The 23,593-nt window shown below is 56.1% G+C and overlaps 7 protein-coding genes and 2 non-coding genes across 9 annotated transcripts; 6 read left to right on the top strand and 3 right to left on the bottom strand.

Annotated features, from left to right (window-relative positions):
* Nucleotides 1-798: 798 nt before the first annotated feature.
* IE81DRAFT_334848 (hypothetical protein) lies at nt 799-2,053 on the top strand (the record flags this gene model as incomplete). The annotated part of the gene is made up of 4 exons (XM_025515428.1): nt 799-1,578; nt 1,657-1,801; nt 1,881-1,964; nt 2,034-2,053. The coding sequence occupies 4 exons, from the start codon at nt 799-801 to the stop codon at nt 2,051-2,053; spliced, it is 1,029 nt and encodes a 342-aa protein (XP_025368710.1).
* A 1,033-nt stretch (nt 2,054-3,086) lies between these two features.
* Nucleotides 3,087-5,663, bottom strand: IE81DRAFT_171480 (hypothetical protein). Its single transcript, XM_025510625.1, has 4 exons — nt 4,746-5,663; nt 4,617-4,684; nt 4,161-4,549; nt 3,087-4,091 (listed from the first exon to the last, which is right to left on the bottom strand). The coding sequence occupies exons 1-4, from the start codon at nt 5,272-5,274 to the stop codon at nt 3,227-3,229; spliced, it is 1,851 nt and encodes a 616-aa protein (XP_025368709.1). The 5' UTR covers nt 5,275-5,663; the 3' UTR covers nt 3,087-3,226.
* Nucleotides 5,664-7,034: 1,371 nt separating this feature from the next.
* IE81DRAFT_324407 (hypothetical protein) lies at nt 7,035-9,256 on the top strand (the record flags this gene model as incomplete). The annotated part of the gene is made up of 6 exons (XM_025514226.1): nt 7,035-7,490; nt 7,560-8,597; nt 8,661-8,887; nt 8,920-8,923; nt 8,950-9,045; nt 9,117-9,256. Coding segments are annotated over exons 1-5 (1,496 nt in total), but the record flags the coding sequence as incomplete, so codon positions are not given.
* IE81DRAFT_324406 (hypothetical protein) lies at nt 9,117-9,505 on the top strand. Its single transcript, XM_025514225.1, has one exon. It carries the CDS (start codon nt 9,127-9,129, stop codon nt 9,331-9,333), a length of 207 nt encoding a protein of 68 aa, XP_025368707.1. The 5' UTR covers nt 9,117-9,126; the 3' UTR covers nt 9,334-9,505.
* Nucleotides 9,506-10,240: 735 nt separating this feature from the next.
* IE81DRAFT_t23 lies at nt 10,241-10,337 on the top strand. Its single transcript has one exon. It is a non-coding gene; the product is annotated as a tRNA-Trp (tRNA).
* Nucleotides 10,338-11,136: 799 nt separating this feature from the next.
* IE81DRAFT_t22 lies at nt 11,137-11,256 on the bottom strand. Its single transcript has one exon. It is a non-coding gene; the product is annotated as a tRNA-Glu (tRNA).
* Nucleotides 11,257-11,950: 694 nt separating this feature from the next.
* IE81DRAFT_291616 (kinase-like protein) lies at nt 11,951-13,465 on the bottom strand (the record flags this gene model as incomplete). Its single annotated transcript, XM_025511913.1, has 5 exons — nt 11,951-12,373; nt 12,443-12,567; nt 12,632-12,908; nt 12,982-13,171; nt 13,257-13,465. The coding sequence occupies 5 exons, from the start codon at nt 13,463-13,465 to the stop codon at nt 11,951-11,953; spliced, it is 1,224 nt and encodes a 407-aa protein (XP_025368706.1).
* A 2,218-nt stretch (nt 13,466-15,683) lies between these two features.
* On the top strand, nt 15,684-17,216 carry IE81DRAFT_324404 (RNA-binding domain-containing protein). Its single transcript, XM_025514224.1, has 4 exons — nt 15,684-16,005; nt 16,088-16,409; nt 16,573-16,668; nt 16,753-17,216. Exons 1-4 carry the CDS (start codon nt 15,937-15,939, stop codon nt 17,061-17,063), a joined length of 798 nt encoding a protein of 265 aa, XP_025368705.1. The 5' UTR covers nt 15,684-15,936; the 3' UTR covers nt 17,064-17,216.
* Nucleotides 17,217-18,230: 1,014 nt separating this feature from the next.
* IE81DRAFT_171323 (hypothetical protein) lies at nt 18,231-23,455 on the top strand. The gene is made up of 9 exons (XM_025510624.1): nt 18,231-18,908; nt 18,975-19,186; nt 19,256-20,791; nt 20,870-21,057; nt 21,140-21,508; nt 21,576-21,745; nt 21,815-21,945; nt 22,010-22,051; nt 22,117-23,455. Exons 1-9 carry the CDS (start codon nt 18,404-18,406, stop codon nt 23,266-23,268), a joined length of 4,305 nt encoding a protein of 1,434 aa, XP_025368704.1. The 5' UTR covers nt 18,231-18,403; the 3' UTR covers nt 23,269-23,455.
* Nucleotides 23,456-23,593: the final 138 nt, after the last annotated feature.

The raw sequence follows: 23,593 nt of genomic DNA, 5'->3' as shown, positions 1-23,593 counted from the left end.
TCGAGCATACACTACAACGCGATCATGAAAATCGTCCGACTGATCAAGAGATGCTCACGCCATCCGCAAAGACCTCGACAATTTCTCTCACCGCATCACACCGCTTTCGCGATGACTTTGCGCGGCAGCTGTAGCCAGAGCAGTCAGTGCCGAAGCTTTTTTGCGTGGAGGTTGGGCCGACGCCTCGAAAGCTGCAGGGTCTCAGCGGGTCTCGTGATCAGCGTGATCAGCGGCAGGCATGTGTTCTTGGCGAGGAAGCCTTCTAGCAAGTCGAAGCACGTTCCCAGGCGCATACATCCCCACCCCCCCACCATTTGCACAAGTCAGTCTGCACAGGCCACACATCGCTCTCTCCCATACGTGCCGCAATACTGCACAGTAACTTGCAGCCGTGCAGCAGACCTTTTCTTGCTCTCCCCGACAAGCACGTTCCTCCACAAGATCGACATGAGCGTGGGCAGCTCCGCAAGCAATCATCAGCAGCGCGTCCATTTATCGAGCCGCGAAGAAGGCGCAAGGAATGAAAAGTCAGCCTCAGGATCGCGCAAATCCGACTCCCATCTGACGACAAACTGGCACAGAGGCCCATCCCCCACGCCCAGAACGACTCGAAATCGTCGAAGAACACGCAAGGCCTGTTTGCTATTGTTAGCTGGGGCTTGTCTCTGTGCAGCGCTACTGATCCGCTCTCGCACCGATCTCATCGCATTTCGCTACCGCACCGCCTCGACGATCCAGCGCGATAGGTCAAATTGCGTAGCCGCTCATCGTGTTACTTCCCTTCGTCTCTTTTGCGCCATGGTAAACAGAGCAACCTCCACGCTGATTGGCTTGATTGCTGCCGCTTCAGCAGTGACGGCGCTCAAGTTGAATCCAACCAAGCCAATCGAGTCGGACACCACTTCGTTCTTTGGAGGCAGAGATGCCTCCATCCTCCAGCACCCAGCTGACTGGAGTCGCGATATTCAACCCATTGGCGTCCATTCGCATAACGATTATTGGAGAGATACGCCTGTGTTGGATGCGCTAGCGCACGGCGTGAGATCGATCGAGTCGGACGTCTGGCTGATGAATGGAGAGCTTTACGTAGGGCACGATCCCTACTCGCTCTCACCCGAAAGGACTTTCGAGAGCCTCACCTTGGCGCCGCTCAGAAAAGCAATCGACCAGGCCAACGATGCCAACGCTTTGCTTTCCAGCAAGTCTGAAGCTGCGTTCTTCAAGCCTCTGCAGGATCAACTGCGAACCAACACTACACTGCCTTGGAATGGCTTCTATACTGCTGGTGTCGGAAATGCTGCTCCTATACAGCTACTTGTGGACCTTAAGACGGAAGGTCGGAGGACCCTCGAAGCCACCATCGAAGCGCTGCGTCCGCTGGAGCAGAAAGGCTACCTGACGACGTACAAGGATGGCAAGATCACAAAGGGGCCCATCGTTGTCATTGGCACAGGAAACACCCCGACAGATGCGCTCGCTGCGCTGCAAAGTCGAAACATTTTTGTCGACTGTCCGCTCGGCAAGCTGAGCGAAGATTTTCAAATTGAGGGTCAAGCGTATGCCTACAACAGCACGCTAGTGAGTGGCATCGTGAGCGCAAGGCGCGCCTTTGTTCGAATCGAGCTCAATCCTCTACGCCCTGGCTGGCCTTTACAGTGCGGAATTGCCAGTACAAGCCTTGGCTCGCTCGCTCCCGGCTACAAGGGTCTAATGGATCCCAGCGCGGATGTCGTCTCAAACCTGACAAAGGCGATCGACGATGCTCACTCGAGAGGCATCGCGACGAGGGTCTGGGATACGCGTGGGTTTTACGCGCCTGATATCTGTCATGGTGCGGATGCTAGAGCTGACGCCCATGCACCTACGCACCGCACTCGCAGCGGTGTGGCCTAGCTTCGTGAGGGACAGAGTCAATGGGCTCTTGCTGAGTCTAGGCTCAGATTGGATCAATGCCGATGACTTGGGTGAGCAGTCAGATCAAGCCTGTCGAATTTTTGCACCGCTTATTTGCCGTATGCTCGATTGCCTTGCAGATGCCATCCAAAAGTGGTGACTACGGCATTGCTCCGTGTCGAGCTCGAATTTCGTGTTGCTGTACATCATTCTGCTCTTTCTCCGCCAGCGCTGACAGCTTAGTTAATGCTGATCGCAATCTTTGCACGTCCCTCCTGCAAGCGCCACATCTGCACCAAGAGCCGCGGTGTGAGCGTCATGCTGAGATGCAGCGTCTCCTCAAATATGGTCAAGTGCGGACAGGTGTGCAAAACGTGGGCGACGATTTGCGACGGTCGAACACCGATACTTGGGCATATGATCTGATCGGGATGACCCAGTCCGCGCTCAGCTTCAGATCCACTCGTGGTTGCGCTTCACGCGAGTGGCATCCAGTGCAAGATTTCTGATGATGCTTTAGCATGTCTGAACGAGCTGGTATTGCAGTCAAGTGTGATCATCCAACGACGATTTGCAGCCTACCTCGGGCCTGCTTGGAGTTCATGTGACAACGCCGCTCCGTCCTCGCAACGCATCTAGCGCGGTGGAGATACCTTTTCCTTCGGATGGCACTTCGACCAGAGCAGCCTCAAGCAAAAAGAGACCGCGCGCCACAAAAGGACGACTGTGCAGCGTCATCGCCTCCCCACGAAATTCGACGCGCCCAGTCAAGATTGAGCAGTGCCATGGTCATCGCATCACTCCCATTTGAGATTGAGCGGTGCTGTGGTCGTCGCAAAAGCAACGCTTGTGATGGGACATGCTCCAGAGTCGCAATCACGCCCATCGTGATGCAGAGGTGAAGATCGAGGTCATGCGTGAGGCTAGCATAGCAAGTAAATTTGGAAGCGAAATCCGGCGAGCTTCGCCAGTGCGACGTGCTCATTGTGATCGGTGAAATGCGCGGTGAACGCGAGCTGTGCCCGCTTGATGAAATGCTCCAGGTCTGTATCATCGCGACGCTGCGTCTGCGTCAGTCCCTTCGCCGGGGCTGGTTCCACTCCCAGTCCCACTGCCGCTCGTGCTAACATCATCCTCGGGCTCCTCCTTGATAGGCTGCGAGGATCCCCTTGGCGTTGGTGTAGCAGAGGCACGCGCACCAGAAGGACCTGCCCCCGCCGTCGATGGGGCGAGCGAGGTTCCTCTTGAAGACGATGCCATGCTCGGGCCGAATGAAGTGACAGAGGATGCTCTCGAGGTGGCAGACTACGCAAGTGGGCGTGAGTTACACCTGTCAGCTGTTTGCGCGCATCGTGCCTGCTGCGCTACTCACTCCAGAAACTGTGCTCTCCCTTCCTTGCTCTTCGGAGCTCTTTGCGGCGCGCCTTCTCAGCCCCTCTCGCCTTTGCTGCTCAGCATTCATCTCTTCGCTCTCCTCTTCCGCGTCGATTTCTTCCCAAGCATTACCCGAACCAGACTGCTCATCCTGCTCTCCCTCGCGTCCCTGTCCATACCCTTCGCTGCCACCCACATCCGTCTCCTCTTCAGTCTCTTCGTCCAGCCTGCCAAGCACACGTCGGCTTCCCATCTCGAGCTCCAATTCCCTCTCGGTGAGCAAAGCCTGCTGTTCACGCTCCGCTTGCAGCCTCTCCTCTTCGTGCGTCAATGAAGGCACGCCAGTCATTCGTCTCCCCTCCGCAAAATCCCTCATCGCTTCCGCCCTCCTCGACTCTGCAGCTTCGCGCTCGTCCAGCGCTCTTAGACTCGCTCGGCTGCGCTGCTCGCGCGCTTGCAACAAATTTCTGGCGCGGTTCCGAGCTTCCGTCTCTGTCTCTCCGCCGCTGCCCGCGTCGTCGTCGAGCGGACTTGTCGACTCGTCGTACACGCCTCCCGGAGTCAGTCCGTCGGTCGTGCCTGCCGTGGTGGCGCCGTTGCCGTTTGCAGTATCCTCCGCGCTGCTGCTATTGCCTCCTCGACGTCTCCTGCGACGCTGGTGGTCCACGTAGTTCTCCTCCACCGCTAGATTCGGCATCGCGACCAGGTTAGAAGTGTACAGCGCTGCAAGCGCCCATAGCGTGAGTGCCGAGACGAGCTCAAAAGCGAGAAAAAGCGACGTGAAAAGGACGAAGGAAAGGACGGGTCGATGATACATGAACCATCTGAAAGAGGCGGGAGCACTTCCTTCAGTCAGAACAGCGCGATCGTCGTTGGCAGACCGATATGCTCACCTCAGGCCTGTCAAGTGCGCGTCGATTCGCAAGCTGACAGCGGATGTCTGAAGCTCCCCTCTGCTTCTGAAGCCTTCCGTCACGCCAAGGACTCTTCCGGGACCGATATCCGTCCTCAGCCCACCCACGCCGTGACCTCCACCATACCTCCAATACTTGTCTGCGTCTTCTCTTCCTATCTTTACCTTGGCCTTGACTACTTGAGCAGGAGATGGGGTGAAGGGATGCGAAGATGAAGCGGGAGAGAGGATAGCTCGTCGCAGCAGAGGCACGGTAAAGAGTGCAGTGGGATTCGTGGAAAGCGGCAAAGAGAGTGAACTCTGCCGTGTGAGAGAATGAGCCACGTTTTGGAGAACCCGCATGGGCGCTGGATTGTAGGTGATAAGTGCCTGAGTAAAAGAGAAACGAGGTCAGGCAAAGGATTCATTCTTTGGCGCGCCGCGGATCGGAGCTCACAGGACGAGCGATGGAATAGGCCTGCGCATCGTCCGCCGAAAAGAGATCAATGGAGACCATGAAATTGCCTAGAAAAGGGGGGTCATGATCAGTGCTCACGCCAGCCAGCGAGCTCAGAATTCTACTCACCAAGATCCAAGTTTGCAGCACTGAGAGGCACGGCGAGATCGACGCTAACATCGTACTCTTGGTCGCGAGCGAACGACTGGCCCCTCATGATTCTCGCCAAGTCAATGTCGGCTGAAGGAATCGCCTCCTTGCCATATTGCAGCCATACGTCGTAAGAGTGACCTATATGCGGTACCCAGGCTCTGTAGAAGCCAACATACCCAGCTATGGCGAGCGCTACTGCAGTCGTCCAAATTCCTCCCAGCACGCTAAGACGCAGAACCAAACGATGCGTCTTGGGAGACAAGATGAGAGCGGTAATGTTGTCCAGCAAGGCAAGGAGAGGATCGATGACAAGGTACTGCAGCGCCAGGCCCGGCCAGAGAGAAGGCGGTGGTAGCTGCGATAGAGCGTCTGTGATCGTCGGAGGGATGAGCGGCGGAGGGGGAATGCGCGGCGCTGGTTGCACCCGATGGTGTCGAGAGGGCATGGACGATGAAACGCGGCTAGACGACCCCGAGGCGCTTCCGCCATAGGAAGGAGGAGCCATGTCGTCTGCGTAGCGTTTGCGAGATGGATCAACGATTCGTCAAGGACGTGCTCGCTGCTTCAAGAGCGAGTTGCAGTCGTAAATGTCACCTATCTGAATGCGAGTGGGGATGGTGATGGGCACACCCCGCTGCAAGCGCTACTCGCGTTACTGACGATGGCGCGTGTCGAGAGGGTGAGTCCTAGTAGGGCTGGTGATGCACGCTGACGATCTCGCGGACATAGGCCACAGCAAAAATAGCAACCTGGAAGTCGTGGTGTGAGATGAGGGGAGAGGGTCGTAATAGTCACGAGTGGTGTGGTGAGTGTTGTGCAAATGTGCAGCAGCAGCATGGCTCGAGCACAGCACGCGTCACAGAGCCGGGTTGAAAGCGCAGCGCGCCAAATCATGAATATATACATGTATGCAATCATCACGAATCCGCGCTCAGCGTGGGAACAAACACTCATGCACTCACAAACAGCATCTACACACGAGGCGAGAGGGCTGTGGGAGTCACGAGTCACGAGTGGCCTTGGTGGAATGAACGGGTGGTACAGCACCGTCGCTGTCGCGATTGCGAGTGAGTGCTTGTGTGCTCTCACTCACGCTTGCTGACGCCTAGCAATGCTGGGGCTCGGACTGCTCGGCACCAGTGTGAGTCGTGAGTTTTGCGTCGATGATGATCACTTTTTGCCCCTCCTCCCACGCTCGCGCTCGAAGCATCATACCGAGACGCCGCGGCATCGCTCTCATCGGCCAACAGTCACGAGTGCCGCTGTGCTCTACATGCTGATCTAGGAGGCAAGCTTGACACGGCACTCACAAAAACATCTTTTGAGTGTGAATGCTAAGCTTTGTTGGAGATGCCCAGCACCTTTCCCACTCAAACTGCTGATGAATTCACGACTGGCATGCAAGGAGAAAGAGAAACTTTTGGGCTGCAGCAGACCTCACGTACGCGCGCACCGCTGCTCTCCACTCGTGACTGACTTCCTTGATTCTTGATTCTTGAGTTCAGCAGTCTGAGTCGAACCATTCATTGAAAGCAAAGTCACCCAAATCACGAGTCCTGTGAAATCGTGAATGTGCGAGCGATCTTGCATCTCGCCCTTCGGATGAATAGAAAAATTCAAGGGCCCGGGCCAGGCGAGCTCCGCCTATAGGAGTCAAGAGTTGTCTTGCCCGCATGCAGCAGCAGCGACGCACGACTCATCAAGTAGTGACTCACGACTCACACTCACGACTGTAGCTGTAGACAGCGTAGCCTAGATTCGCAGCGCTTGCCAGCTTTCCGCATGAATGCTCAACGCGCCCGCCAAGAACTTCGACTCTGTTTATAGAGCAGCGGCATCGCAGGTCGTGAGTCGCTGAGAATGAGCCCCGTCCTTATACTCAATGCTCCTTACTGTGACTCCAGGCGTTGCTGGGGCTCTCGATCTGAGCCGCTGCTGCAGTCAGAGTCACGAGTGCTGGGCGGTCAGCGAGTGTGTGTGGTGGGTGTCTTATTGCCTGTAAGGACGACGAGGCCACGCCTCTAGCCGATATGCACCGTCAGCATCTTCATGCGCGCATCTCCGCGTTGCGACCTGCTGCGCGCGCGACCACCAGCATGCACCGCCGCCTGGCTGCGCGCTGCTGACCGCGACGGGGCTGCAAGCATGCTCTCGGAACTTTCCAGAGCACCGCCTCTCTCTCTCTCTCTCTCTCTCCCCCTCTCCTGCGCTCATCCACGCAACGCGCTAGTTCCTCATCTTTTCATCGCTGTCGCACTCTCTCACCTTGATAAAGCGACACCTCTTGACACACCACTTCCCTCGCTTGCACCCCCATTCACTTCCTTCCATCCTCGCGGCACCCCACCGCCGACACACGCGGGTCACAAGTGCCGACGCTTCGCCTCGCGCGTCTGCTTTCGGCCGTAAGTATAGTGATCGAAGCGCAAATTGCGCGCGCTGCCCTATCTCGCTTTGCAGCATCGCTCAGGATTCGTCCTGCTACCACACTTCAACTTCAACGCTCACGACTTCTGCCTGCGCGCGACCCGAAAGCCTCCTGCCATTTCAGCTTTCAACCCAGATCCATCAGAAATGCCTGCTGCACGAACAGGAAGTGTCGTCGGTGGGCCTGCCGGAGCTTCTGATGTGACTCCAGAGCAGTCAGCTGCAGAGGTGCTCGCGCAGAGGAGGGAACAGAACAAGCTCGCTCAACGCAGATTCAGAGAGAGAGCTAGAGAGGTGAGTTGGTCTGTGCGCATGTGCATACCCGTCGAGCTCCTCTCACTATACGCTGCTCGCTCTGCATAGGCCAAACGGGCTGTTGCTGCCTCATCGTCATCGCAAGAGCTTATCGCAGCGACGTCCACATCTGCTCACCGCACACCCTCCGCCTCCGAGGATATGTCAGCCTCTTCCAGCTCGAACCCGACACCTTACAGCACCACCTTTCAGAGCGCGAGCAGTGTCGATCAGCATGGCATCACTACCGCACTCGGCACGAGCGTCTCGGCTGAGCTCGCAGCCAGCGCGGGGTTCTTTGCGAGCCAATTGCAGCAGCCAACGCACTTGCCTAGCAGCGTGTCCTCCGCTCCTCAGCAGCCGACCGATGCACCCAGCCCTTTCACACAATGGTTGCAGAATGGCGTCTCGCAAAGCTTTCCCACCAATCATCTGCCTTCCGACATAGTGACAAGCGAGCAATGGACCGACGCGCTAGGAGGAGAGCAGCGCACACCCGGCGGAACATCGGTCGCTGCGCGCGCATTGGAAGATTTGCTCGAGGCGGCCCTGCCAAACACCATTGCTCAGCTCTGCGCTACGAATGCCGAAGCAGCCGCAAGAGAGGCGGCGCCGTACTTTCGAAGCACGAGACATGCAGATGGTGGCAACGTCTCATTTAGTGGAAGCGACGCTGCGTCCCACCTCGGCAGCAGCGCATCGAGCGCGTCATTCCACTCGTCTAGCGGGCATGCGCAGTCTTCGCCATCTGGCTCGTCAAGCGGCTCGCCATCGTCGGGATCCTCCTCTTCACCACCTTCTGAGGGCGCACCCATCAACATCATCGATGTTGCCAAGGTGCTCAAGGGCAGCACAGAAAACCTATTCAAGGATGCGTCCGAATTAATGTCTCGTGAACCGCGCGACCCGCAACGGAAAGCGTATCAGGCTGCCATGGTGCTGGCGGCGGGAGAACAGCTCAAGATGATGAGCAAGTGCGATTTCGACAGGTTCTGCATGTTCAGCAGTCGCTCGCTTGGGTTGGGCAAGCCGGTAGACATGGAACAGCGCCATACGGTGCAAGCCATGTTCTGCAATGCCCGAGTCATGGGCTTCACACACGAAGATGTGAGTTGTTCAGCGCGTCGAGCCAATGCGACCCTCGACTGAAGTGGCTCTCTCCATTGATAGCTCGCGGACTACGAGGGCGTGTCGGCGCTCGGCGAGTGCTATTTGGCGCGCTGCAGGCCGCAAGTCCATCATAACAGCATCAGCGTGTGTCCGGTCAACGGCTTGCAGGTGACCACGGTCGGTCAGTCGACACAACCCCTCGATTTGCGAACGGATGAAGTGCTGGAGCGCAAATGGCAAGAGATGCCGCAGAACATGCTGCCGACAAAATTGCAAATGGCCGTGGAGCGTAAGTTGGGCAGATTGCGTGGCAGTGGAGCAACGGCTTTGGCTGAAATCCTTTCTCATTCGTAGACCATCCGTGGCTGGACGTCTTGCCCTGGCCAAGTGTTCGCGATCGCATTTTGGCGCTGTCGGCTGCCAAGCTGATTGACGAGGACGAGCTGTGAGTAGGCGGGCGTGAAGTGTCACTTTGCCACGAATGCCCGCTCAGCGCGTGTACCTTGCCTCCCCCAGTTGCTTCGACATGTGCATCTCTGGCAACACTGGCGAGGCCGAACCAGCATTCATCGTCATCGGAACTGACACGACTGCAGAGTTTGGCTGGGAAGTCAGTCCCTGGTTCTTGGAAAAGTGGCACATCATCCTCGATACGAATATCCTCATGTACACAAACTTTTGGAGGAAACAAAGAGGTCTGCACGCGCTCGTCTGGCCCGGCAGACAGCGCTGATATCTCACGCTTGCGGCTGTACACACTCACCACCATTCATTTGCTTTGCATCCTGTACTCCTCTACGCTTCCCTGACCAGGCAATGTATCAAATCGTCACCGGTTGCGCGCTTTGCAGGTCCTCTTGTCGACGTTGCGCGAATTTTCTTGTTGACTCGCAGAGATGAATGCTAAGGATGCAGCAAGATACCAAGGCCTGAAGATGAGAGCCAGTGAGCCTTTTCGGAATGCAAATTTGTCACTTGCAAGCTTCCACTCTAAACGCGGCGGCAAGGACTGGACTCGTAAGCCACACCCTGTCTTGTCTTTGCACGACGCGAGCCGCCGCGGACTCGCTATCCATGCGGACGGAGCACCTCGCATGATCATCCGATCGTGCGTGACGGCTCTCGTGGGCTCTGCAAACAGTCCTATAGCCCCGCTATTCCTTCTATTCCTGGTGATCGCTAGTATTGAAGGCTCATGGGTGCGAACCTTGCTAGAGCTGCACAAGGTCAACAGCGTGAGGTAGCGTGTCCGCCTTGGTGAATCGCTTTGACCGCGTCCCTCTGCGCCTCTGGGACAGTCATCGAGTGTGGCTCAGCCAGACACGCTCAAGAACCTCTTCCCTCCCACGTGTAGAGGCGAGCAAATCCTGTTCTGAATGTGCCCGTCGAAAGAAAGGTGGGGGGGCGTCGGTCGCAGCCAGCGCTTGGGCGTGAGTTTCCTGTGCGCCACTTTTGCGCTTCGATCCTCGCATTTGTACGCAAGTCGAGAGTCTTGAGTGAACTCTGAGGTGCATCTTGTGCAAGCACAAGGAAGGGCAGCAAGAGGTGAATTCAGAAATCGGCAGAATGCGTTCGTTGCAAAGCGAGACGGATATCGTCTGAGCGATTCATATTGTACAAGTTGTGCAAAGCTACGCCGAGAACTCTTGGCGCAATGGTAGCGCATCTGATTCCAGTGTTTGCGGACTTTTGCCCGAAGGCTCCAGAAGGTTGAGCGTTCGATTCGCTCAGAGTTCATTCCTTTTTGCCCGATCATCGTAGCAAATCCACGCAAAATCTTTTTACCATCGTTTTGGTAGCAGAGAGGACCAGGGAGAGCTTCGTGCAGTCAATGGCCAGTGGTGAAGCCGCATTCTGTTTGATCACTTCTTCTTCAGAAGATTACTGGACACATTCAATTGCTAGTCGCGAATTCGAATATGGACGCGGAAAACCTAAGAGCGGCTCGTACGTGGAGCGCGACCTCAAGTCACGTGCTCTTGGCTATGTGGACCAGTGATTAGGCGTATAATTGAATGATCAGGTCAAGTCTCTGGAGTGCGGGGCAGAGCTTCGGGCGACTCAAAGTTGTCAGGAACATGAGTGGTGAGCGCATGTTCAGTGAAAGATTGGGCAAGAGCAAGCACGGAGAATGTGCGAGCGAGAAAGAGAGGAAGGGATGCAAGAGAGCACGCACGCAGTGCCACATAGTAGCAAGTGCAAGAAGAGACATCGAGTTACACACAAACAGCATTCTCGAGTCACGATCGAGACATGTCCAAGAATGGACATTCTAGGGTGCTATAGCGATCTAGTCTGTTTTGCTAGCGCATCACGTGCCAGTGTCCAGCTAGCACGCAAACGGGCACTCGGAGCGGCACACCCGCACGCTCGAGCGAGCGTCGGAGAAGTCCAACCTACGAGACAGCATACAAGCAAGCAGGGAGCACATAGCGTCTATGCGCATTCCCGATTCATGTTGACGTGGTAGATGATGATATTAAAAGTGACGTCGATGCCCGACTGGTTTTGATGTGCGAGATGCCGCGGTCAAAAGTTCCCCGTCCGGGGATCGAACCCGGGCCGCTGCTGTCTCCCATGGAGAACTACGGCACATGCCGCAAGCGTCCATGCCAGAAATGAAAGAGCAGTATCCTAACCACTGGACGAACGAGGAATACCAGAGGCCCGCACACTGGAACGTATATGAAGTCAACGTGTTTTCCTTGGCCATAACACGCACCTGCTTTCCGTGATCTATCACTCCGCGACCACCAGCATCAGACGGACCGACGAAATTAGCTGATGGTCGACGAATTCGCTGCCTGGCTCATTTCTATGCATGCGCCATCATGTGGCTGGGAGTCGGATCGACAACGACGGAGACTTAGTCGGAGAAATTGCGAGTGGCATATCTGGACAACAGAAGCTTGGGGGATTCGGAGACAAGATTTCACTTTGACATTTGAGGCGTGGCTTCGAAAGGAAGGGCTTGAGCTACAAAGGAAGCCCTCTATGACCCTGGCACGAAAGACACGATTCCAGGCGCGAGGCCTTTGACTGACATAAACTTCTCCCCAGCGCTGTCCCTCGGATCAAATCATGGCAATGCGCGTTACCCCGCGCGCGACAACAGTCACGAGCATACAATTGATAAGTGCACGTTCTGCGCACAGCTCTCCGCTCTGGCGCAGCATGCATTCGGAGACGGCCGGTCGCAAAGGTCACGCACGCTCAGCTCTCGGGAGAGCTCAATCCAAGCAGGGCAGGACAGAGATGTGCATTGCGTGTATGGGATGTGCAAACAGACGTGAAGGAGAATACATGCTACGTGGAAAAGTCAGAGTCAGAGAATGCGGCATCGACCTTGGCTACGCTGATTGCCCGCCGGCGTTTGAGGTCAATGCGGCAGCAGATTCAGCTTTCCTCGCGATCTTGGCGTCCAAAGCTTTATTTACCCATCCCTCCATGTCGACACCGTCCCTGCCCTTGTTAGAGTCTTCCACGAGCCAAGGATGTTCGAGCATCTGCGCATAAGTGGCTCGCCGGTCAGGCACTTTTTCCAGGCACCTCGCAACAAAGTCCCGAGCGAGGCTGCTGTACGTCGGAGGTAGCTGGGGCGGGTCACCATGCACGATCGCTTGGAGCTGCGCAAAGACGTTCGAGTAGGTCTCGGGCGGATATGGATATGTGCCCAGAGTCGTTTCGACGATGGTCAAGCCTAGCGACCACACGTCAGACGCGACCGTGTAGGTGCCAAGCATGTTTTGCGACTCGCCCTTGATACGCTCGGGCTGGTCATGAAGCATGAGAGAGAGGCGTCAGCGTTCGAGAGGGGCAGGACGATGAAGACATACACTCACAGCCATGTAGCTCTGGCAGCCAATGTTCGTCTTTGCGAGGCTCTTTTCCAGCTGACCAGAGACACCAAAATCGCATAATTTGACCTCCCCTTTGCGATTCAGCAAGATGTTTGTTGGTTTCACGTCTGTGATTTGAGATTTACACAGTGAGCTATCAGGCTAACATGGCGACCAACTCGCATCGCTCACCTCTGTGCATGATTTGCAGCTCATCTTTGAGGAATCTGAGACCTCGCACTGTCCACGCTACGATCCTCGCCAACACGTCTTCGGGTACCGAGCAAGGTCCATGGTACAAGCTTTCAAGGCTCTTCGCATCCATGTACTCCATGCAATAGTAGACGCAGCTCTCCACAAAGAATGCTCCGTAGAACTCGACAATTTCAGGCGCAGTAGCTCTATGAAGGATGTCCAGCTCCATGATGATGGCATTTAGCTTTGATTCGTCAAGCTCGAGGCGAATCTCCTGTGTATGCGCCAGATAAGGGCAGATACCGCATTTAGCGCTGCTTTGCGTCCATGACAACCATGCAACTCACCTTCATTGCCATCTCTACTTTTGTGCGCGTATGGCGGACCTTGCGCACAGTGCCGTAATTGCCTTTGCCAAGCTCGTCGAGCAATTCCAAGTCTTCCATGTTGATCTGAAATTTGGTGCCGTTCCGAAATTCGACGCCAGACTTGTGCAAAATCGCTTTTCCGTCAAAGTTCAAGCGTCCAGATGGGTCGCTGGGCAGTTTGCAACCAAAGGCAGAGGCAGGCAATCAGCTCGCGCTCTTGAATAGTGAGCCTGATCAGCATCAAGATCGCTCACACAACGTTCGAAAAATTCGCGAAAGCTGAACTCATGGGGCCGGTTGCGTTGGCAAGCTTACCAGGTGGAGCAAGCTTTTGTCCCGGTGCTCGACCAACGAGGGCCCCTGGCTGAGACGTGCCTGGGCTGCCAGCGCCACCAGGAGGTCCTTCCGCTGTGAATCCCATGTCGCTCAGCTTGAAGCCTGGTCTGGCTCTTCTCGCCGCCATCCCTCCCAAGGCTGGACCTCCACCGGTGGGGCCGCTGGGAGGAGGCGGTGCTCGAGGCGGACCACTAGGGGCTGCCCGCAGAGAGCCCAGCCCGGGTCCACCGGGTGCGCCTGCACCTCTCGACAAGAGGCTCTGAGGATCTGGTGATGGCGATCCTCCCGGTCCTGCAGCTGATCGGCTTGCGTTCTAGGTGCGAGACCGGCGCATGAGGGACAAGAGCGAATTTGTGAGAAGGGCATTTCACCGAGAAGTCAAGTCAAGCGGTGATTCGCAACTTACTGCTTGGAGCTTCGCCATCAGGCTTGGCGGCAGCGGGCCACCAGCCATGGCCTTTGCGCGTGAATTGACATTTGCTAGACTTCCCAAGCCAGCGTTCTGTCGAGGTGGCGGACCACCTCCACCGCTGCCCGGGGGGCCACCGCTCCGTGAAGGAGGACCACCCGTGGGACGTCTAACAGATTCGGGCTGCTGAGGTTGGGATAGTGCTGGTGGAGGCGAAGCTGAGGCAGATCCGTTGGTGTGTCTACCCGTTGACTGAGCACTGCTTGCATGAGGTTCGTCGGACAAGCTGAGATCAGCCGCACGCTGCGCCAAGGACGATGGTCCAGCTTCAGTCTCTGAAGAAGCCATGTTCAATTACGGTAGACTTGGCGTGTGCAGCGCCTAGATAGAATACGGACCAACGCCGGCGAGTCGGTGGAGGCGAATGTCTTCCCAGCAAGCGGGGGCGAAATCCGTCGATGAATCGCTTTATGGCGACCGGTGCGCGTTGATCGTGCCGTGCGAGGTGAAGAAGCTAGTTCAAAATGCTGCTGAAGCACTGTCACTGAGCAGCTGCAGGTTTGTCGATATATCGTCCTCCAGGATTGTGACAAGTGGAATTAGGATGCTGCAAAGTAGATGGCACTTCGTGCGATGATCCTAAAGGCGTGGGCCTGCGAAGGAGGTGTCTGGCTTGGCTGATTGTGTGCAAGCCTTGTGACAGAAGCTGGATTCGTCGAACCGGTTGGATGTCACGATCGACAGTGGAAATGGGAGGACGGGGAGCGGGGGCAGGATGGGGGTTGCGGATGCAGTGGCCCGGCACGAGAATTTGTGATTGGGTGAACATGCAGAGATGAGCAAGCTGCACGGCAACAGAGTCTGAGTTCATCTACGGTACCGGTATCGGCAAGCAGCAGTCACGAGTACAGTCAGTAGCCACGAGTAGTGCCGCGCGCACAATTTGATCTGGATATACAATGTACATACAGCATAGGCATGCAGCAGCAGCAGGTACACGCGCACACTCAACACTCAGCACACCTCAAACGCGACGCGGACGGCCGGTCGCCCTTGCGCGAGAAGCAGGCCTAGCTTCATCGCATGTCCATGCACACGCAGCATGCAGCAGCACAGCTTACAGAGTCACAAGTGCATGGCGTGCGCTCGCGCGGTGCTGCTGATCCTGCTGATCCTGATCCTATAGCTAAGGCATGCACTGAGTGACTCGCGACTCGTGACTGTGCTTGCAGCAGAGCCCGCGCACTCGATCATGACGACCATACTCACGACTCTCGATCGCGATGCATGCACGCTGATCGGCCTCGGCTAAAGGTAGCTGGGCTATACCCACGACTCTGACTCAAGACTGTGTAGGTATAGGCACGGCACGCAAAGCAAAGCACCGGTATACATGACCATGATGGACTCCATATCAAGAATCAAATGTGAATCACGGCTCACCACGCGACTCTTGAATCAACATAATCACGACCGATGACGCGCGAGGTAGGTATCTGGGCTAAAGTTGCGGCGGTGCAAGGCCACGCGCTTCATTCACGATTGGATTGAGCGAATCGCGAACCACAGTGCAGTGTGACTCTTTCGCCATCATCGTAGTGTAGAGATGATGCGCCGGGCCCTCTCTCTATGTCTACATCGCGTATGCTAAGTGCCAAGCAACCGTTTCCATTTCAAGCTGCCCATGCACCGCGACTGTGAAGAAAGAGCTTGCTGACCGCGGTGCCAACGTGCTTCTCGGTACTCACGACTGTGACTCTTGACTGCTGGTCAGTTTGAGTATGAGGAATCCACGATGGACAGAGCGCCGGGCGCATGCTGCACGTGGAGGAAGAATCAAGACGCGCACGATCAGACTCACATCTCCACGCTGCTGCTAAGCAAGCGTTGCGATACGCGCCCCACTCCTTGACTTTCTCGATTCCCCCCACGCGCGCGCGCGTACGACACCGAATTTTAAATGACAACGCTCGGGGGCGCGGTCGACTTCCTTTCGACGCCGCTCGCGATGCCGCGCCGCATTGCCACCATCACCACCCTCAACGCCATCGCAAGCTGTCGCACGCCAGTCACGAGTGGATGGAATAGCGCACCGCTACACCTCTGCTCATACTCGATCAAGCACGCAAATTTTATTTGGCCCCTCTACCTCTCGGCTGTGCTACTCGGCAGTACGGAGCTGATTCAAGATGGCATCTTATTTGGCTAGCATTTATGGTACCGAGCAAGACAAGGTCAACTGCTCATTCTACTACAAAGTAAGATATCCGCCTTGGCAGTGCGTCACCTTCGCGAGGCTCAGCTGACCATCCTGCCCCCTTCGTCTCTTGCCCTGCGCAGATTGGTGCCTGCCGCCATGGAGATAGATGCTCGAGGAAGCACACCCGGCCACCTTTCAGTCAGACTATACTCATCTCTAACGTGTATCAAAATCCTCGACATGCGGACGCAAACTGCACCTTGAGCGACGAAGAGCTTCAACGCGACTTTGACGACTTTTTTGAAGACTTCTTTTGCGAATTGGCTAGGTACGGGACGCTCATCGAGATGCATGTATGCGATAATGTTGGGGAGCACTTGATCGGGAACGTGTATGCGCGATACGAATTTGAAGAAGAGGCTGGAAGAGCGGTGGATGCTCTGAACGAGAGATGGTACGCTGGTAAGTGTCGCCTCGACGTGGGACAGGGTCGCTGGTGAACCATAGAATCATGAAAGCGCTCCAAGATAGCATGCCATGGTGTCAGGACAGAGACAAACAATGCTGATGTTTGCGCAAGACTACGGAGCTTTTGGCTGATGTTACATATCCCCGTTTTCATCAGGACGACCGCTGTTTTCCGAACTCTCACCCGTGACCGACTTTAGGGAAGCGTGCTGTCGGCAGAATGAGACAAACGAGTGCAACAGAGGCGGTTTTTGTGAGTGGCATGCTTTTTGGCCACTCCGCGCACAAAGCTCCGAGAAGCTTATGCTTACAGAAAACTTCGCTCTTGGCATCTCAGGCAACTTCATGCATTTGAGATACGCTTCGCCCGCTTTAGTAAGGGAGTTGCATCACGAGCTATCGGCAGAGCTCGCCTTCCGACGAGCAAAAGAAGAGAGCACGGGCAAAAAGATGGGCTGGAAAGATGAGATTGCGGCGAATGATGACACGGTACCGGACTGGAAAAAGGGAAAGAGCGGAGGGGACTGGAGGAACGGGCCTAGGACTTTGCCGGTGGAAGGTGATGATCAAAACGGGGCTCATGACGATCCTGCGGATCAAAGAGACAGGCGTCGCTCTGACAGGAGGAGCGCGAGTCCGTCGCGGTAATCGCTTACGGAATTTCATGCGCGATTGTTCAGGCATGTCTGTGCCTGTCGGCATTCCGTTTGTGTGGTTTGCGAGCGGTCATTGCACGAGTTCCCTCGGCTCGAGGCACCCGCCTTCCGCTCGAGTTCTTTGAAGAGGTGGTTTGGTAGCAAGATGACTGCGCAATCGAACGACTTGCGCCAGGTCTATTGGAAGTTGTGGGCGCTCAATAAGGGCGACTGTTTGAACGTCATTCTCGACTACATGCGTGACTTCCACACCTCGGATGCCTCGATCGCCCGCAGAGCACGCGTTGACTGACTTTAGCGCGACAGCGGCGGGTCAAACAACGCTTTGCGGCAGATGCTATTGTGTATAGGAACATGACGCGCACCGCGCGCCCAGCAGCAGCATGCAGCAAATGTGCCTGCCTCTGCATACTTAGCGCGGATTTTGGTAGCCGAGTGACTGGGTTTGAGTCACGATCGATCGAGTGAGCAACCTTGTGCGCGGGCGGTACTCGCGGCTTTTGCGCGTTACGTGACCTGCTGCGTGCGACCGCCGGTCAAGGTGTCGAGGCACCCGCGATCCCATGCAACCAGTCACGAGTGACGAAGGCGAGTCCACAATCGTCCTACCTACATATATAGCTGTCTTGCAGCAGCGTCTGACCAGAACGCACCTACGACAAGCGGCACGAGTTTCAGTCTAGTCTGTATCATTCAAATTGCTCTCGCTACGGCCCGCCGTCACCGCGATAACCTCGTTCTTCCTCACTGTGTCTGAGCTATCGCACCAACACCTGACTTGCGACACACGACTCTTTCTTGCTTATTTGCACTCTACTCAGCCTCAGCTTGCAAGTTGCCCCTGCTGCGCCCGTGGGTCCATCGCCGAAGACGTTTGAGTGAAGAGGATGTACAAGCCTGAACTGTGAACAGCACAATTCACATTAAGGTGGTCAGCACGCCGACTTCCAAATTGCTTCCATTTTCAGCTTTCAGTTGGCGCTTTGATATGACAATAGCCAGAAGAATCCAAACTCCCTCTTCAAGCACAACACCCACACACACTCCCAATTGGCCGGCTTGAAGGTCACTCAAGACTTGCGACGGCCGCCAAGAGTCCAATTCGGCCGCTCAAATTAGGTGATCGGCTGGCCCGTGCCCTTTTGGTTCGTAAAAATAGCGCTGCTTTTTTCACACATTCAGGTATCGGATTGACATAGCTCCAGCGCTTCCACTTCAGCGATCTCCACCAGCAAGACGTCGAAGTCTACCTGCGTTCAGTCCAGCTACATTTCCCCCTCGAAGCTCCGAGCTTGACGCTGCAGTGCTTGGAACGACCACCTGGCTGAACTGATGAGCGGAAACTCCTCTCCAAGGACTCGCTCTGCAAAGCGCGGTCCCTCCAACTTTGGTCCTACTGATCCTGCCGAGGCTTCACTCTCTTTACTGGTCTGGGTCTCCGCCCCCTCTCAGTCGTCCTCAAGCACGGGAGAGAAGCTGGTTCAGCTGAGCAAAGCGCCTCTTTTGATTCGAGATGTGCCCCAGGTCAGAAGAAAGCTGACCAAACGCGACAGCAAGAATCTCAATCATGGAACTTCGAGCGGATTCATTGAAGGAAGCGAGGGGAGGACAGGCTCGCCTGCGGGAACATCGACTCAGCATAGTGCCGCAGCATGGGCGAATGCCGGGTCTTCTCATGTCGGGGCCAACCTGGGCAGCATCCCCACCGCGCAATTAGAAGCCGAGTCTCTGATCACTTCAGCCAGAGCAGTGAGCCATGCTTCTGCCAACGTGGAGGGTGTCAGCAGCTCTCGGAATCCCCTCAGCTTTGTCAAAAGTAAGCCGGGCTGGCTCAAGGGTGAGTCTCGAGCGAAGTGGTACGCGTCAGTGCGGAGCGGCTCGTCTAATGCGATCCCCACCACAGAAAAGTCAAGTCGTTCGAGGCTCACAATGCCCTCCGGCGTTGATTCGGCCATGCTCGGCGGGAGCACGTCCAGCCTCAATCCTCCAATGCTGCCAGGCGGCGTGGGTTCGCTGGGAAATGCAGGCAGCTCGGTGGCAAGCAATCGCGGGTCGGGGTGGAGGAGAGGCACAGCTATTTTTCGAGAGGACGGGGTGTTGAGCATCTATGGCGAGGTGAGTGCACAAACGCAGCACTGTCATGTCCTCGTTCGTGCTCACCCAGAGGCGTGCGCTGCACACTAGGATCGCGCTCTGCTCCACTCTATACACGCCCCATCTTTGCGAGCGAGCGACGTTCGCAAGGTCGACGATTCCCTATTCGCCCGGCCTCACGTGCTGGGCATATTTGCTAGTCCCTCCGTGTTCAGTTTGACTAGCGCCAAATCACCGAGAACGCCAAACACATTCGTCAGCGCAACCACACCGAGCACGCAAGGTCGGGATGAGCCAGTCTACCTCTGCTTTCCCTCACTGACGAAGCTGGCTCGATGGAGAGCTGTTCTGCGATTGTACGCTCAACCAGAGGTGTATGGGCCTCTTGGCACGGTAAACGGCACCCATCGAATCCACAGGCAGATCGACATGAGCATATTTGAGGCTCGGTTCAAGAGCGCTACATATGCCAATTCTTCTTCAGCAGAGCATCCAGGCGGCGGCGGGCGCATGTTGCGCCATCTCGCGAGCAGTTCTGGCCACGGCTTGACCCACGTCACATCGAGCTCAGCCGGCCAGCGATGGGGACAGTTCAACGGTCAAGACGCTGCCAAAATGTCTTCCGACCAGCAGACGTCAAGGACATCTGGTGCTACGAGCTCACGGGCAAGCGAAGGAGGTGCTCCGACCACGTCTCACTCGGCGGTGTCAATGCAGCCAACGCGCTCCAGCTCGTCCGACAGCCACTCTGCCCATGGACACTTTGGCGTCGCGCGACACAGTAGCAGCTCATCGCCAGCCCCTAGTGCTCGCGTGATCGTAGAAAGCGACGAGGAAGGGTGCGATGGTGCTGCGGACAAGAGTATGGTGACAGGAGGGGAAGAGGACGAGGATGATGGAGAAGACGAAGTCGATGGCGTGCAAAGCGGACCCATAAGCGGCTTGGCTGGAGCTGCGCGTGCAGCTGCCATTTTCCCAGGCGCGGACACTTGGAATACGGCTGCAGCTACAGAGAATCTCAAGAGCAAAAAGAGAACTTTGAGACCTCCGCGCAGAATCATGGGATCGGCGGCAGGCATCGGCTTGGGTAGTGCTGGTCTCAGTCCTACCGAAGTAAACTCCTATAGGCATAGCGCAAGCAACACGAACTCATCAGCTCAGCCTCCTTTCACGGCGTGCTATTGCTTGCTCTTTTTGAGCGGCCTGGTGGCCGCGCGCACGAAGGTCAAACACGCACCGAACGGCGGCTTTACCTGGGCAGAGAAGTTCGTCTTGACAGATTTGCCAGTGCTGGATGCGCTGCAGATCGACGTCATGACTGCAACTGGCAATCCACCGAGCCGGGCTGCAGGAAGCAGTACTTCAACAAACGCGAGCTCGGGACAGAGCCTAAAGTATTCGCTGACGGGATCCGTCGATCTGCCGATCAACACGATGCGAAGAGGTGAAGATATTGATGGCTGGTTCCCGGTTTGGGCCCAGCGTCTGGACGACGCGTATGGCAGTGACAAATATGCGCGCCTTGACATGTCTTACGGAAGGGAAATGATTGGGGAGGTCCACCTCAAGGTCCGCGTCCGCGAAGAAATCATCCTACCGCGGGTCCAGTACGCCGAGATAGAAAAGGTGCGTGTGGCTGCGCACGCTTTTCGCAATTTCTGCGAGACGTCACCCTTACGCTTTTGCCTCTTTCGGCTTCGCTAGGCGCTTAACCGGCCTGGCTGTGTGCCATTCGTTCAAGCTCTCGCAAAAGAGCTGGACGATTCGCAGCTCATTCCTCATCTTGTAGATGTTTGGACCAGCTCCCAAACGATTGCTGATCGTATTGGAGACCTTGCAGATGCAGAGAGCGCTTCGCAAGGAGGCAGACTCGAGACTGAGTTGCTGTTCAGGTCAGTGCTGTTGCTCCGGTTGCGAATTGGGTACAAATACTGATCGTTCATCTTGTCTTTCGCCGGGTGCCACGCCTCGCAGAGGAAACACGCTGCTCTCCCGAAGTCTAGATCAATTTCAGAGACTATATTGCTCAGACTGGCTAGATGCTTCTATCGGGCGTATGGTCCGTCGTATCTGTACAGAGCGCATCTGGCTCAACCCTGATGATGACAGAGAAGCAACGACACTGCAAGCGGTCCCGTCGGCAACAATGCAGACTGCAGGCCCGCCACTCGCTAGCTCAGCCCTTACCAGAAGCGCAACATCCCACTCCTGCGCGAGCGGCGACAACTCCCAAGGATCGATCAACACCCCCGCCACGCCGGTCTTGAGTACCGTTGAGCGCCTCAAACGACTTTCCATACAAATGTGGGACAGCATCTATGGCAATCGCCATGCTTGTCCACCGTGAGTTGCTGCCATCGTTCATTCAGTCCTGCAGAAGCACTTCATTGACCATCTCTCCTCTCGATAGGGATCTGCGCCGCGCGCTGTTCCACATTCGCACAACTGTCAATGCTCGTTTCGCTGGACATGCCAACGTCAAGCCGCCAGGACCAGGCTTTCAAGGCGTGGGTGCATTTGTCTTTCTGAGATTGATCTGTCCCGCTATCACGTCGCCAAATCTTTATGGCCTTACAGCGAGTGAGTCGACCCGCTCCGTGCGCAATTTCACGCGTACGTCCGCTGACGCCGACCGCCGCATCTCTACAGCGGCTCCCGACTCTCAGAGCCACAAGACGCTGATGCTCGTCGCCAAAATGTTTCTCGCCTTGGCGAACAAACGACCTGCTTTTGACAAGGACAAGGAGCCTTGGCTGGTGCAGGCTAGCGACTTTCTTCGGGTCAGTACTGCAAAGCCACGCATGCTGGTGTGCCCGAAGGCTGACACACTCGTCGGCTTCTCAGAACCAAGCCGCAACATACGACGACTACATCACAGCAGTGTCGGTGAGTAAGGGCGCGAAGACGTGGCCGCGGCATTGCTTACCGAGTTCGTGCTCGCACACCCTCAGACCTTGCCACCACAAGCCGCGCCCGAAAAGCTGACTGCGCTCGGCGACGACGAAGACTTTGCACTTCAACGCGCCGCGCAAGCACGGACGGTAGGACTCTCGGTCCTCCATCGAGAGTCTATTCCAACTCCAACCTACCTGCTGGACAGACCGTTGGCGCTTGCTTCGCTAGTCTCGTATGTGGTTCGGACGTTGCACATGTCTCGCTTCGATGTCGACCGAATGTCAAGTCTAGGAAAGACGACAAGCGTAGAGGAATTAGGCAACGCTGGCGTCGACGAAGCGCTGGATGCATTCATTGATGCTTGTTGCAATGCCGAGGACGAGGCGGGCTACGTTGTGGACACAGCTGGCATCGACCCAACGCCTATCGATCTGCAAGTAGATGGAGCCAGCGTCCACTCTGGAACATCATCTTCCATTTCAATCGGCACTAGCACTGCGCGAAGCAACCTAGGAGCACCCAGCTTTGGCAGCGGTAGCAGGACTGCCACGCTGCGTGAGACAGAGTCATTCAACGATCAGCAGTACAATAACAACAAACTCGCATCATCCTTCGGCAGATCGCGACGAGCTACGGTGTCTGCAGTCACTTCTAGAGCCGAGCGAAGGAATGGGAGAGCGTCACCTGCGCTTCCCAGCCACGATCAAGTCTCTACTTCCATTGGAGGCGACCAATCGGATGACGAATTGCGCGCAGCGTACCAGACTTTTCGCGAGACGCCGCTGCAATCGCTGGGTGGCGGCGCGTACAACAATGATCGACGACACTCTGCCAATGTTGCAGGAGGCTACAATAGCACGCAAGATGACGGCGGACCAGACCCAACCACCTCACAAACTGACGGCTTGGATACCCAATCATCGACTCACACTTCATCCACAACTGGCGGTGGCGCAGCTAGAATGACGTTGAGCGAAGCGTTGGGCGACGAATTTGTCGACAGGGTCAACAACGATAAAGCTTCGAGCTCCGCTCACCGAGGCGGCAGCGATCAAGGTGCCCATGCAGATGTGTACGACCTCTCGGATGTCGGCCGAGCTCTCTCGAGCGAAAGTCACTCCTCACCCAACCCACGCATTGGTGATCATGGCCTGGTGTCTACGCCGAGCAGCGCGAGCAAACGCCGAAAAAGTTGGTGGAAGCGCTAGTCTTGCGCACGCAGCGCCTTGGCGCAGCTGTCAAGATGACAAAGAGTGTGGTGGGAGAATTACCCGTCCGTGCAATCTCTGTTCCCCTCTCTCTGCCCTTTACAATCTGCTATTGCTTCGTGCTTCACCTCTCTGTACTTAGAATGTGCTGCTTCCGCCATACGAAATGGATGCCGCTTGTCATCAGATCGATCATCCTGAATTTGCTACTCTGACGAATCGATCGAAAGAGCAGGAACTTTTCGGAGGGGAGACACAAATGAAGCGATCCAACCCCCAATGTTTCTCATTGCTGGAACAGGAGTAAGAATGTAGTGCGTGAAAG

Source organism: Ceraceosorus guamensis (genome assembly GCF_003144195.1).
Source record: "Ceraceosorus guamensis strain MCA 4658 unplaced genomic scaffold IE81scaffold_41, whole genome shotgun sequence".
NCBI lineage: Eukaryota > Fungi > Basidiomycota > Exobasidiomycetes > Ceraceosorales > Ceraceosoraceae > Ceraceosorus > Ceraceosorus guamensis.
Note: the sequence above shows the minus strand (reverse complement) of the source record. Positions and strands in the feature narration are given on the sequence as shown.